The sequence below is a fragment of the Coregonus lavaretus genome (genome assembly GCF_964263955.1).
Source record: "Coregonus lavaretus genome assembly, chromosome: 34".
NCBI classification, from domain to species: domain Eukaryota; kingdom Metazoa; phylum Chordata; class Actinopteri; order Salmoniformes; family Salmonidae; genus Coregonus; species Coregonus lavaretus.
In genome coordinates, this window is record NC_140021.1 from 28,145,064 (window position 1) to 28,159,983 (window position 14,920).

The following is a 14,920-nucleotide window of genomic DNA, read 5'->3' on the forward strand; positions in this document are numbered from 1 at the left end:
TTTACATGTTGGGACACAAGACACGCAGTGGGTGTTAATTATACAGTATCTGAGTTGAATTCATCTTCTTTGAGAGCAGACCACAGACTGTGGACAAGCAGCTCCTGTTTCTGTGGCCTTGGGCCTGCTTTATCTCTGTTATCTGTCATCTTAATAATGGGGGAAAAACACATTTTATGGAAGAAATGTTGAGGTAAAGGATAAAAAGGGTCCCTCTTCTCTCCGATGTAGGGGGTAGGACTATGTAAAATATTCTCCCGAATGCTTCACAGTGAAGCGGACAACCCTTCGTTCTCCTCTTAAATGGTTCGGTCTTGACTGCCAAATAAAATAACATTCTGAGACAACTAGTGGATGGGAGGATACCATATTAGGCGATGCCCTTGTCTGTGCTGTGTTGCCAGAGAGATGAAACGCAGAGAACTGGAGGGAAAACACCCTTAGGAAGGCTACTCAAGTTCTGCAATGCTCAGCTGTTTTAATTGGTGCACATTGTGTACATGGTCTCCAAGGACCCTCCATGAGTTGATAAATGTTATGCTTGGAGAAGAAGCCTTAATTGCCCCACACTGCTCTGCCAGTTCACTGCTACGCTACAGTACCCCTCTATAAGGCTTCTCCACTGCAGCTGGTGTCACTCCAACCTTCTTTGGGTGTAAGCACCAGTGTTATATACAAAAGGCAACATGTAGTATTGGGCCAAACACTGGTACTGATCCATGCAGTGGAAATATGGAATTGGCTACTTTGATTGCCTTGCAGTGTTCCGGACAGTCCTTGCTCAACACTATATCTGCTGCAGTGTAGGCAACACACAAAGAGGGGGGGCTGTAAAAACGCATTGAAATCGATTCCTTGAGCCAAGAGACACATCAAAGTTCCGACTAGCATAAATCAAAAAATACCTGTCGGCTTAGAAGTTACTACTTGTCCGAACCAGCCTGATTGTTAGATCCAGCCTGATTGCATACATATACTGTATGTCTCACCGTCTTTGTGTGTTGTTTTGTATATTGAGACACCATAGCCATGATAACGCGGTAGGTAGCTCAGGGGTTGAGAACGGAGCAGAATACATTTCTGTTGTTCGTAAACAATACATTTCTATTGGGTATTTACCACAGAAACGGAACGCAGCGATAAGGCTGCTTCCACCAGGCTAACTATAGGGTTAAACTAGGGTGAAATTGCAGCAACAAATATGCTTGTTGGCACACCATCTTGTCATTTGTCATGTGTAAAATTGTCAGATTTCCAAGGAAATTGGTTTATTAATCAAGAGGCAAGGCAATTAGCTCCTTTGGCTTCTGTTTTACTTTGCTGCCATTGTCGGAATGCTATCTTTTGTTTTGAATCATAAAGAGCTTTGCACCGACACACCCTCCCTCACTCTGACAGTGAGTAATTATATCACAGGAGTCACACAACAATAAAGTTAAGTGCTTGAATCAATTTAGATCATTTACTTGATCTCCCCACTTTTTCTGGCTAGTGTCCCTGTGTTCCCTTTTATAAGATGGTGTATGTTTTGAGATAATTTAAGTAAAAAATAAAAGCACAGGTGTGGCTTTTCAATCGTTCTGTGTACAGCATGTTCTTCCAGATTCCAGACCGCTAAATCAAAATGTATTTTGTTTTCATCTAGCTTTTGGACATCAACTGGAAAGGCCTCACCAATATACTAGACATTCCTGGACTCAAGTAAGTAAATTGAGTCAGTTTTGTGCTCCGGGGTGAAGTTTCTCCTAGGTCCAGATCTAGGATCAGCTTCCCCTCCCCAATCCTAACCTTAACCACTAGTGGGGAAAATGTAAAACTGACCCTACACCCTCTTTCAAATTCACCCTACACCCTCTTTTGTCAGGCAAAGCTTTCACTACTTTTAGGTACAACACTTTTTGGGGTATCTACAACCATTTTTGGACTTTTATATTAATGATATATACACATTGATTCTTGAAGAATATAACGTAGAAATGCCTTATGAGCTTAGTTCAGCAGTCATATCCCATCACAACCCAAAATATACACTTGTTTTACTCCCATTTAGTTGTTAACAGTGTAGTTGTAAACAAACACTGTATAAACTATCATATTGATATCATGGATGGTGAGTCTTTGCATCCATAGCATATCTATGAATTTGAGAGTGGATACATTTCTCCAGCCCCATCCCTGGGGGGGGCTTTGTTATTGTTTGAACTGCAGATTGCCCCTTTAAACTAGAGTGACCATCGCCCTACGGCTGTTAGGCTTTCAGTCCATTATGCTCTGCTCATCCCAACACATACCTGCCTGGCAGCACCTGCGAGCTGTGAGACTAATAAAGCTCACACAGCTCAGAAAGCAATAAGGTTTTTATGGTTGAACAAGCTGTTATTTTAATTTGCGCAACTCATCTCTGACTTTATAGAGATCTATAGTGTGTAAGTTGGGCTGCTCCACCAACTCTCTAGGGTTGCTAAAATACTCTATTCTGCCTCTCAACTCCGAAATTATGGGGTAATGGGGAGGGGACTTGGGGATTTCTTATGGCTCATTTAAATGAAAGAGAACATTGGATGGTCTGCTTATTGAGAGTAACTGTTACGCTTTAGTGTAGAATATAATAGGCATGACTGTAAAGAGGCATTTGCTTAGAAGTAAGCACTTTTCTTGTGTTATTTTCAAAAAATTCTGGGGTATGGCAGTGCTACTACTTGCATTGCATTGAATTGAATCCCACAAGAGCAAATAGGATTTGTCACCACTCACCAGCAAGACACGTACAGCAACAACATACACATGATACGTCTGAGTCACATAGACCGAGCACTGATGGCTGGTGAAACAAGCACAACTCATCCATAAGCCAATGGATTCAATAAAATAGGTTTCCCCCTGCTGGTAAAGGGACCATTACAATGTTCTCAAGCCATTTGAAGAGCAGATAACCCTTGTCTTCTCTGCAGACCCAGGCATCATTTCTGTTATCCACATTCACTTCTTAGTTTCTATATGGTTGTGAGTTGACAGTGGCTTCTGCTCTTTAAACTCATGTAAACACTAATGTGGTGGTGGAAAAAAAGGCCCTAATAAAGATTTCATGATACAGCCACTCTCTTCCCCACAATCTATTTATTTAGACACGGGTGTTGACACATCCACAGCTCAGTGACGGAAATCATCTCCCCCCCATCCCCCCACCGCAACACCACTAGTTCTCTGTAGAGGTGTAATAGATCTGTGAAGTCAGTACACTGTGGGCCTGTTTGTGGAGGCTCACATGCCAGGTTCATGGGCTAGGGGATGGGGGGTGGGGTGAGGTGAGGTGCACCACAAGGGGGGCATGCCTGTGGGCTAGTGACAGGACAGAACAGACCCGGGCAGCAAAGAAATGACAGTCACAGAGACTACACTGTAACAGAAAACTGTAAATTATATGGTAATTTGGGGTATTATCAACAGTAAAATACTCCGAAATGTTTTACTGCAGCATACTGTAAATTATGGTGCATTGTGGGAAAATGTTGTGGGTGGGAAAATAATTGCTGTGTTTTGAATAATTGCTGTGAGTGTAATTCCACCCCACAGAGTACCGTACCGTACCTTTGGAGCGCCAAAAAACGTTTGACCAAAAGTGGGTGCATGGTATTGTTGTTTCTGGGCCATTAACATATTTTGAGGCATGCCTTGTAAGAGGCTATATTTGTTGTACCCGTGAGTGAGAATGCTCTACCAATTTAACTCCTATGTTGTTATAGTGCCCCATCAATTTGTGTAGGGGATGGATTGAAGTGGCAGTAATTAAACCTTAAATGGTTGAGCATAATGCCATGTCCTTTTGGTCTGTTTTGCCCTGTAGTCACTGCCAGATTGGAAACCTTTGTTAAGGCCTCTAGAAGTGCAAGTGATATCAAACACCAAATATTAATTAATATGCTGTAATGTGTAAACCCTTTACCTAGCAGCCAACCTGCTTGCACCAATCCTTTGTAATTACAGTAAAATACTGTGAAATACAAACCTTTCCCCTCAATGAATTTCATTCATCCATTAATTAATTCCGGTTACAGTAGAATTGACTTTTTTTTACAGTATAATACAGTAAATGTTACAGTATTGTAACTGTGTGTACTGTAATATTAAATACAGAATTGTACTTGCCACCAAGCTGCCTGTAAGCTACTGTCTGTAGCTCCCAACAACAAGCGACAGTCAGTGCCAGCTGCGTGTTGGAGGGGTGGCGTCTGCTGCGTCACAGAGTAGAGAAAACGGCTCACCCGCTCATGCACGTGTGTGTACCTGGATGTGTTCCTCGCTCATGCACGTGTGTGTACCTGGATGTGTTCCTCGTGATTGATCACACACTAAAGAGGAATCATGTTCCCTGTAATGCTCCTTAATCTGCTCACAGAGAAGTGCTCTATCTCTCTGCTCAGCTGCAAAATAGATGATAGGATAAAATGATGACTATGTTTTTTAGAGAAATAAGTGAGAAAGTGTGAAGGAATGTATATGGGGGTATTTCATTGGTTCTATGCCTTTTCATAAAACGATATATACTTATGTTTAATTTTTACAGATGGCTTCAACCCTCTCATGCAGTTATTTCTGTGTACAGAATTAGGACAAGTGGATAGCTTCAAGGTTTACATAAAATCTCAGCAGTTACTAGACCACTTATAGCTATCGACTTCTCTTAACCAGGCATTGTAATTCTCAGGCCGTAAGACCTCCTTAATGTCACTGCTAAGTGTTGACTCCCTAGTGGATCACATTGATATTTCGAGGTTTGTGGCTTACTCCAGCAACATGCTTGAACCCCTTCCAATGTTCCTACCATCTTATAAAATGGAAAAAATATATGTTCCTTTGTGCTTAACTGAGATTAGGTGAGAATATTTTTATCCCAAGGTTGTACTCACTGACTGTGGGGTTTGTTGTGTTTCATTTTTCTCAGTGGCTTCTCTGACAGTCTGATTCAGGACATTATCTACAGCTACCTGGTGTTGCCCAACCGCATTACTATCCCACTGGTGGGGGATGTAGAACTGGCTCAGCTACGTTTCCCTATGCCAAAGGTACTGCAGCCTTTTACCTGTCTTATATCTAATCATACATCATCATCATATTTCACACACTAATTAAAGGATCACTTTACTCAAAAAAACATATTTTAGTATTTTGTTTAGTATTTTGGCATGCACATTTTTGGGGACTATATAAACAATGGACTATTGAACAAAACACTAAAAGGTAGACTAATATCAAGATGAAACCATATTCCAAGACATTGGTTGTGTAGATCCAGCTATATGCCTTCACCCCAAATTAATGGAAAAGATAAGCATTGTCTAATTTCCTTGTTTTCCTGGTTTCCATTCATTTGGAGGAGAGGCATATAGATGGATCCACACAACCGATGTTGTGGGACGTGGTTTCATCTTGACTACTTTAGAGGTTTAGACTACAATTAGACTACTTTAGAGGTTTGAAATCATCTGACAAACTTTTATTTGAAAGTGCAATGTCCATTTAAGGTTTAGCTGTGTCCTATTTTAAAGTGTCCCTGTGCTGTGTGTGTCACCAGGGAGTCCTGAGGATTCACTTCCTGGAGGCTCAGGACCTGGAAGGGAAGGATACATTCCTGGGTGGCCTGATCAAGGGGAAGTCTGACCCCTACGGTGTCATCCATATTGGCAACCAGCTCTTCCAGAGCAAGACCGTCAAAGAGAGCCTGCACCCCAAATGGAACGAAGTTTACGAGGTAAACGAAATAAACTGAAAATGAACTCTTCCAATGGCACATATGGTTATATCATACAGTAACTTCCCCAGGGGCAGAAACATCAATAATATCTGCCCCTCTGTGCTAACTACCCCAGAGACAGCAACATAGGGTATATGTAGAACCAGATACAGCTTACATGCATACAGTTCCTTCGGAAAGTATTCAGACCCCTTGACTTTTTCCACATTTTGTTACGTTACAGCCTTATTCAAAAATTTATTAAATTGTTTTTTTTTCCCCTCATCAATCTACACACAATACCCCATAATGATGAAGCAAAAAATGTTTTTTAGAAATGTTTGCTAATTTATTAAAAAATAAAAATCTATAAAAATATTACATTTACATAAGTATTCAGACCCTTTACTCAGTACTTTGTTGAAGCACCTTTGGCAGCAATTACAGCCTCAAGTCTTCTTGGGTATGACGCTACAAGCTTGGCACACATGTGTTTGGGGAGTTTCTCCCATTCTTCTCTGCAGATCATCTCAAGCTCTATCAGGTTGAATGGGGAGTGTCGCTGCACAGCTATTTTCAGGTCTCTCCAGAGATGTTTGATCGGGTTCAAGTCTGGGCTCTGGCTGGGCCACTCAAGGACATTCAGAGACGGAAGGTTCTCCCATCTCCACAGAGGAACTCTAGAGCTCTGTCAGAGTGACCATTGGGTTCTTGGTCACCTCCCTGACCAAGGCCCTTCTCCCCCGATTGCTCAGTTTGGCCGGGCGGCCAGCTCTAGTTAGAGTCTTGGTGGTTCCAAACTTCTTCCATTTAAGAATGATGGAGGCCACTGTGTTCTTTGGGAACTTCAATGCTGGAGAAATGTTTTGGTACCCTTTCCCAGATCTGTGCCTCTGACACAATCCTATCTCGGAGCTCTACGGACAATTCCTTCGACCTCATGGCTTGGTTTTTGCTCTGACATGCACTGTCAACTGTGGGACCTTATATAGTCAGGTGTGCGCCTTTCCAAATCATGTCCAATCAATTGAATTTACCACAGGTGGACTCCAATCAAGTTGTAGAAACATCTCAAGGATGATCAATGGAAACAGGATGCACCTGTGCTCAATTTCGGGTCTCATAGCAAGTAAATCAAGTATTAATACATTTGCAAACATTTCTAAAAACATGTTTTCGCTTTGTCATTATCGGGTATTGTGTGTGATTGCTGATGATTTTTATTTATTTAATCGATTGTAGAGTAAGGCTGTAACGTAACAAAATGTGGGAAAAGTCAAGGGGTCTGAATACTTTCCGAAGGCACTGTATTTCCAACAGTCCAATATTTCCTCTTATTTTTGGCTCTCATGCAGTTTTACCTACCATGTCATGTTTTACCAGCCCTTTGGCTGTATTCAATGTGACCTACTGTATCTGAGATTGGAGATGAATTGACATAAGTCCTTTCCAGGCCCTGGTATATGAGCACTCAGGCCAACACCTGGAGATTGAGTTGTTTGATGAGGACCCAGACAAAGATGATTTCCTGGGGAGGTGAGCTCATGTCCTTTTCTTATTACCCCATGGTCAAAAAGCTTAATATTCCTCTGCATTGTGAGTTATCGTACCCAATATCAAACAAATGATCTTATAATAGCCACGGCAGTCCATTTAACTCTAGCCTGAAAATATGTCACAAACTTAGCTCTGGTACCGAGCCTTCATTGTCAGCAAGCTGCACGTAACGCCCTGGAGCAGAGCTATCGCAGTCTTAGCATCCATCTTCTCACCACAAAACCTTACTCCTATATGTCGAAGTGAAGGGTGACCCCTTATAAGAGAGAAGAGACTAATTTAAGTATCTTTGATGTATTAAGTATCTGTGATCAGTCACATTAGGAGTTAGACTAAAGCCCTGGTTCTTGGGCCTCATCCCAAGGGGAGGCTGATTTGTTTTGTCTGGCTCTATTGCTGCTAAAGCATAGCACCCAACAGGGTCCTGTCTGTGTCCCAAATGGCACCCTATTCAAATATAATTGTATTTGTCACATGCGCCGAATACACCTTACAGTGAAATGCTTACTTACAAGCCATTTGCCATTTGATTAGCTGTTCAGGATTCTTATGGCTTTGGGGTAGAAGCTGTTAAGATGCCTTTTGGACCTAGACTTGGTGCTCCGGTACCGCTTGCCGTGCGGTAGCAGAGAGAACAGCCTATGACTAGGGTGGCTGGAGTCTTTGACAATTTTTTGGTCCTTCCTCTGACACCACCTGGTATAGAGGTCCTGGATGGCAGGAAGCTTGGCCCCAGTGATGTACTGGGCCGAATGCACTAACCTCTGTAGTGCCTTGTGGTTGGAGGCTAAGCAGTTGTCAGACCAGGCAGTGATGCAACCAGTCAGGATGCTCTCAATGGTGCAGCTGTATAACTTTTTGAGGATCTGAGGACGCATGCCAAATCTTTTCAGTTTCCTGAGGGGGAATAGGCATTGTCGTGCCCTCTTCACGACTGTCTTGGTGTGTTTGGACCATGATAGTTTGTTGGTGATGTGGACACCAAGGAGCTTCTGTTGTGATGAATCAGGGTGTTTACTTCATCCTCCCCTACTGATTTCTTATCCAATCTTTGTGTCTTCGATTGCAGCCTGATGATCGATATGAAAGAGCTTTACAAAGAGCAGAAGGTAGATGAGGTAAGTCTGACATCTTTTTTTCATCTTCAAATAAAATAAAAACATGAACTTGGCTTTAGTTCAGCACTTCGATAGAGATTTATTTGCCGTAGTATATTATCTGTCTGTGTTCATTTGAAGATAGTGTGATGTCATCCATGAGAACTGTACACTATGCATGGACGGGAAGCTATAACCTTTATTGTGTGATTCACTCACTACTTTACTCTGTTGAGATGTGGTGTATGTCCCAAATTGCACGTTATTCCCTTTATAGTGCAATACATTTGATATGGGCCCTGGTCAAAAGTAGTGCACTATAAAGGGAATAGGGTATCATTTGGGATGCAGCCTTGAACAACCTGTCGTTCTAGTGGTTTGACCTGGAAGAAGTCTCCACGGGGAAACTACACATGAAACTGGAGTGGCTCTCTCTGCTCTCCACCCCTGACAAGATGGACCAGGTGCAGTATCACAAACCCTTCTCTTTTCAATGTTGATACTTACATACCCCCTCCCCAAATCATCTGATAATTCAAGACCTTGTATAAAGACATCTTACTAGGAGGGTAGCTTGGACACCTTGTCCGCATCCCAAATGGAACGCTATTTCCTAATTACTGTAGTGTGCTACTTTTGACCAGGGCCCATGGTGGGATGCAGCCCTTAGCTTAGCCTCTCTTTCAGTCTTGTTACTGCCAGATCTGTGTTGATTAATTAAGTAACACGTGAATTACAAGGCTTCTCCTAGTCTTAGTAGTGACCTCCCCGTCTCTCCTGTCCAATCAGGTTTTGAGGAACGTGCGAGCTGACAGATGCCTGGCCAATGATGGACTCTCATCTGCTCTGCTGGTGGTGTACTTGGACTCAGCCAAGAACCTGCCGGTGAATAGAGCTGGGTGACAGGAATTTACAGTTAAAGGTTGAAGGAGTGCTCTGGTGGTAGAGTGAAGCAGATTGCTAAATTATTGAATGTGAGGCATCTTTAGACTGCTGCAGGTGAAAGCACATTGCACGGCGGTTGATTACATTTTAGTCATTTAGCAGACGCTCTTATCCAGAGCAATTTACAGGAGCAATTAGGGTTAAGTGCCTTGCTCAAGGGCACATCGACAGATTTTTCACCTAGTTGGCTCGGGGATTAGAACCAGCAACCTTTCGGTTACTGGCACAACGCTCTTAACCACTAAGCTACCTGTACATGATAGCATTTACTTCAGAATTATAGCATCTTTTCCCATGCTATACACATGAATGTACATTTTTTACAAAGGTAGGCCCTATAGCATGTTGTGAATAAGGATACAGAGAATAATGTAATATATTTCTACTTTCTGGACATATTCTACTCCACCCAAGGGAGCTATTGTGAATCATGCCAAATTTAACTTGAAAAGAATGTTCAGAAATATTGTTAACCCAGCTTAACAAGCATTTTCAGTACACATTTCCAGGTGTTGTTCAGTCAACATGCCATAGTTTACTGTTCTCACCTCAACCCTGTCTCTCTGGTCGTCCACATGCACAACACACCTTTAACATGACGTGAGCACCTCAATGGCTTCATTTGTGTGTCTGTTTGTTGAAACTTCTGTTTTTCTCCTTCTTCAACACACTCTTTCACCTTTGAACGTTGACCTTAACCAACAGATCAATATCAGCCCAAGACAGTCAACACCTAAATGAGCCAGGCAGCGTCTTTAGCCTCTTTAGCATCTAAGCCATACTTTATTTACCTTCTTCTCTCCCTGTTCTTTCCTATAAAGAGCGTCTTCACCGGGAGCTTTGGGTGCGGAAACCTAAAAGAGAGGAGAGCATCTGGCCTAGTATTTTGTGAGAGCAATACCTCAATATATAGAACTTTATTTGTGAGTCATCCGGTACTCTGCATCCTAGAGTTAGCATTAGCAGTGTGTGGTGGGGTTGAACAGTAACACACTAGCTCTGGTGCAGGGCGTCGTTCGGATCCGCACTCACTATCACACAGTCGAACAATGCCCTGGACCAGAGCTAAGTAACAGACCTGCTGCAGTGAGTCTTGTGCCATAAAGCATGTTGATTGACTCTGCTGCATGGTTGCAAATCCTAATAATAATATTTTTATACAGTAATTTCCCATACCCGGTGGATCATGAATATTTATCATATTGACTAAATAATAATTCCAATAACACCAAGGTGCAGGCAGGCAAAATATGGTTTCCAAATAACTATTGATTTCAAGGTGTCAGGGTTTTTTGATTGAGGGCACTATTTGTGGCGCATCACTTCAAGGATGCGTTGACGCCTGTCGTTTGCGCTCAGTCTAAACAGAGGTGACAGGCAAGGATAATGTTGCTTTTAGTGTCTGTTCAGTGGACCATTAGGTCTAAGTAAGGGAATATTGAAATACTGTCAGATCTCTTATTAGCTCGATATAAACAACATCCCTAATCACAAGTTCCTCCAAGCACCTCATCCTAAAGCTTATCCCAAAAAGAAAGGATATTTTCATTCTCCTTTATTCAGCTTTTCTTTTATACTGCCTTCTATTCATTCATTATAATGTCCCCATTGTTACCTATTGTACATAGATTGATGTTATTCATATGTTGGACATTCCTCTCCCTATATTTATTGGCTGTCTCCTTTCATTTGTTCATTTTCCATTCTCTATGGGTTGTTGTTGTTCCCATACTACTTAATACAACCTAACCTAGCTCTGGTCCAGGGCGTTGTTCGGCTGCGCTCTCATTAAGAGAGTGCTACCGAACGACGTCCTGGACCAGAGCTAAACCTAACCATACTCAATCCCCCATCCCACTAACGCTGGGTCTGATTTTCTCCCCGTCTCCCCTTTTGTATAAAAGAGCAACCTGTTTAATTTCAACCATGACGTGTTGAAGCAAGCCTCTGTCTTTAAGTCCCTGAAGGTAAAGTAAGAAAGTGGGAGGATGCATGCCATGCACAGATAGCACGCATAGACGGCTTATGTGTTCTCAGTCTGTGCCCTTCCTTACTTTGTGCCATCCAAATTTACTTTGATTATTATGATCATTTATGGTGCTACTTATCCGTAAATGCATTGTTTATCCATTGTGAGTCATTGTCATTATTCTTGCTTGGAGATTGATGATCACTCTGTCTATGTCAATGCCACAAGCATCACTTTATAGCTTTTCATTTACTACACACAATGAGAACTGGATTTTCACATACCTACACCTGTTGCACACCTGCTCTGTAGTTGTACAAACCAGGGGCCGTATGGATCAAGCATCTCAGGATCAGGTCCACCCTGTCAAGTGATCTTATTCATTGTGATCTAAAAGGCAAAATCCTAAGTCTGAACTCCTCTGAGATACTTGATACATATCTATGGCCCCAGATGTTTAATGACATGCACTATAACGTGTAATATCCAAGCTCCAAATATGTTCATTTGGTGGATGAAGAAAGAGGGAGAGGTAGAACTAGAGAGGGAGGATAAATCCAAACCTCACTCACTTGGTCCCCATATTTCAATGTTTGTGCATTGAAATGGAACCCTCTACACATTTTAATGTAGAGCTTGGTCTAATTCAATAATTCGTCCTGAATGTAGATCTGCATTTGACCAATCCTTTTGTCCTCTGACTAAACACCAATTCTGGCATGTGATAGTTTGGGGTTGTGTCTTTCTCAGGCTGTTTCATAAACCTATATATATTTTATATATATATATATATATTAGGCTAAAGCAATCTCCAGGAGGTAGGGATGCACTTTAGTCTGGTAACTTTAGACTCATACATTGGATGTCTCCCAAATGGCACCCTATTCCCTATATAGTGCATGACTTTTGACCAGAACCTACGGTATGGGCCCTCGTCAAAAGTAGTGCACTACACAAGGAATATGGTGCCATTTGGAACACAGACATTGTTATATGTACATGGTATCTATTATAAACCGGTTGCCAACAGTGAGAGTTATTGGGTTTCAAAGCTGAGAATGAGCTTGAAATTAGAATGAAGAATGTGGTCTAACTAAGACCAAGGTTGACTGTTTCCTAGCTACTGTGCATTGTCCAAAAAGCCCTCTCTGCCAAAGTGTACTAAATAAGGAATAGAGAACGATTTGGGATGCAGCCTAATTTATATTCTCATTTATCTGAGGATAGACACTCTGACCCATTTTCTCACTGATTTCAGTGTGTTTCTACTGTATAATATTTGTGTTACTACAATAAGCTTAAGATCAACAGTGTTTTCAGTGTGGGTTTTTGTCTTAGTAACACTCATTCAGAGCCACTCTTTTCCTGGTCATCTCTCACAGTCCGGCAAGAAAATGAGCAGTGAACCAAGTTCTTACGTTCATTTCACAGTTGGGAACAAATCATTTGAGAGTAAGGTAAGAAACTACAGTGGGCATGGTTTCTGTAGATAATTTAAATGATCATTGTAAACATCATATTTCACTCCTGTTCTCATGTTGATTCTATTATTTTCTATTACAGCATATTCTATTCTAAATGTGTTTTCTTCAGATCCGCTATAAGACCAATGAGCCCATGTGGGAGGAAGCGTTCTCCTTCCTCGTCCATAACCCCAGGAGGCAGGAGCTGGAAGTGGAGGTACTGCACACTGCACACTTTACATACATGTTTCATCATACCACAACTGGTAGGTGATCTATTTGTATACATGTATTTTTGATGTTTTTGCTTGGGTCAAACATTGAGTTTACAGTAAGTGTATGTGAATTATAAGATCTCTGATGTTAACCCTTTGTTGGCTTGCCTGTCTATGTCCAGGTGAAGGACGACAAGCACAAGCGCACCCTGGGTAATCTTACAGTCCCCTTGAGTGGTCTGTTGCTGGAAGAGGACATGATGTTCACTCAGCAGTTTTCCCTGAGGAACTCTGGACCCAGCTCCACACTCAAACTGAAGTTGGCACTCAAGGTAAGGATATACAGTGTCTCAAATGGCACCCTATTCCCTATGTAATGCACTACTGTACTTTTGACCAGGGCCCATGGTGCTCTACATTGTAGGGAATAGGGTGCCATTTGTGACACACCCATAATAGACCTGCTGTCTATTTTCTAAAGTTACTGATTGTAGTGTGTAAAGAAATTGTCCTATTACAATGTACAGTATAGCACTGTGCTCTGCTCTTCTGTGTCTCAGGTTCTGTGTCTGGAGAAGCAGACGAGTGCATCGGACCAGCCCTCCTCTGTCCAGGTGAGGAAAGCCAGCGTGGTCAACCCCACCGTCCCCTCCCAGAGACTCTCCACATCGGAGTCACCTCTTCCCCCAGCCACCACCTCCCCACCACCGCCCATGGAGGCCTCCACCCACACCCTCCATGGCAGGGAGGAGCCGTACGGAGGCAGCCCCATCAGGAGCACCTCCATCAGGAGCACCTCCAACCTGAACACCACCATATCCAGCTCCCAGAAACATCTGCCCCACAAGGACTCCATGGCCAGTCTGACCTCTGACATCTCCCTGCCCTTCGCCACCCTAGAGCTGCAGCAGAGGCTCAGGCAGCTGCAGAAGTAAGTCACACCCACACGCACACAATCACTATCACGAGGTAAGGTAAATGTAATCCCAAATCTGTGCTGTGTTGTGTTTTCAGTGGATCTGCCCCTAGTCCGTACCCCATGGGGGAGATTCAACTGACTGTCCGCCACAGCTCCCAGAGGAACAAGCTCATCGTGGTGGTGCATGCTTGTCGGTCAGTCAGTGGCCTCACATAACACACTAGACCAGTCACATACAGTACAGGCCAGTTTCCTGGACACAGATTAAGCCTAGTCCTGGACTAAAAAACATGCTCATTGGTGATTCTCCATCGAAAGAGCCAGGACTAAGCTTAATGTGTGTCCAGGAAACCTCCCGCTGTGTTCATCTTAAATACCACAAGTTCAGGACATACTCTGTTCAGATTTCAATGTGCCTGATGGACCCCATGCACATTTTGCCCTCAGAAATCTCATTGCATTCACTAAGGATGGATCAGATCCTTTCATTCAGATTTACCTGCTCCCTGACAAGAGCCGGACAGGCCGGAGGAAGACCAGCACCATAAAGAAAACCCTGAACCCTGTGTATGATCAAACGTGAGTTCTGACTGACTGTCACTGTAGGCCACAACCATAGAATTACATATAGGATTTATAAGTAATAGTAGTACATTGGATCTCTATGGCCACCTACTACATTATGCAACCAATTCACAACCATCAAAATAATTCACAAAATCATCCATTGGATTCATTCATTACCCAATATCACTACAGTAGGAAATCCTCACTCAGAAATAGAAAAAGGAGAATCCTACAGTGTGTGTTTTGTTCGTCTGCAGGTTTGAGTTTAGTGTGTCCATGGTGGAGCTGCACAGGAGAACTCTGGACATCGCTGTGAAGAATAGAGGAAGTATACTGTCCAAACACAGAGGACTCCTCGGGAAGGTAGTGTCTCCTCACAAAAGATAGGATATGTCCCAAATGGCACCCTATTCCCTATGATGTGCACTACTTTTGACCAGACCCCTATGAGCCCTGG

The 14,920-nt window shown here is 42.6% G+C and overlaps 1 protein-coding gene across 1 annotated transcript in view; it reads left to right on the plus strand.

The window, feature by feature from the left end:
- LOC311108898 (extended synaptotagmin-2-like) overlaps positions 1-14,920 on the plus strand; it is a 28,900-nt gene that overhangs the window by 12,208 nt on the left and 1,772 nt on the right. Inside the window, exons 7-20 of the mRNA XM_084151690.1 lie at positions 1,646-1,701; positions 4,943-5,063; positions 5,573-5,749; positions 7,185-7,267; positions 8,358-8,406; positions 8,760-8,849; positions 9,175-9,270; positions 12,682-12,756; positions 12,893-12,979; positions 13,160-13,309; positions 13,538-13,908; positions 13,992-14,090; positions 14,344-14,475; positions 14,721-14,826. Coding sequence (XP_084007816.1) covers positions 1,646-1,701; positions 4,943-5,063; positions 5,573-5,749; positions 7,185-7,267; positions 8,358-8,406; positions 8,760-8,849; positions 9,175-9,270; positions 12,682-12,756; positions 12,893-12,979; positions 13,160-13,309; positions 13,538-13,908; positions 13,992-14,090; positions 14,344-14,475; positions 14,721-14,826 — 1,692 coding nt within the window. The remainder of the gene's footprint in view (positions 1-1,645; positions 1,702-4,942; positions 5,064-5,572; positions 5,750-7,184; positions 7,268-8,357; positions 8,407-8,759; positions 8,850-9,174; positions 9,271-12,681; positions 12,757-12,892; positions 12,980-13,159; positions 13,310-13,537; positions 13,909-13,991; positions 14,091-14,343; positions 14,476-14,720; positions 14,827-14,920) is intronic.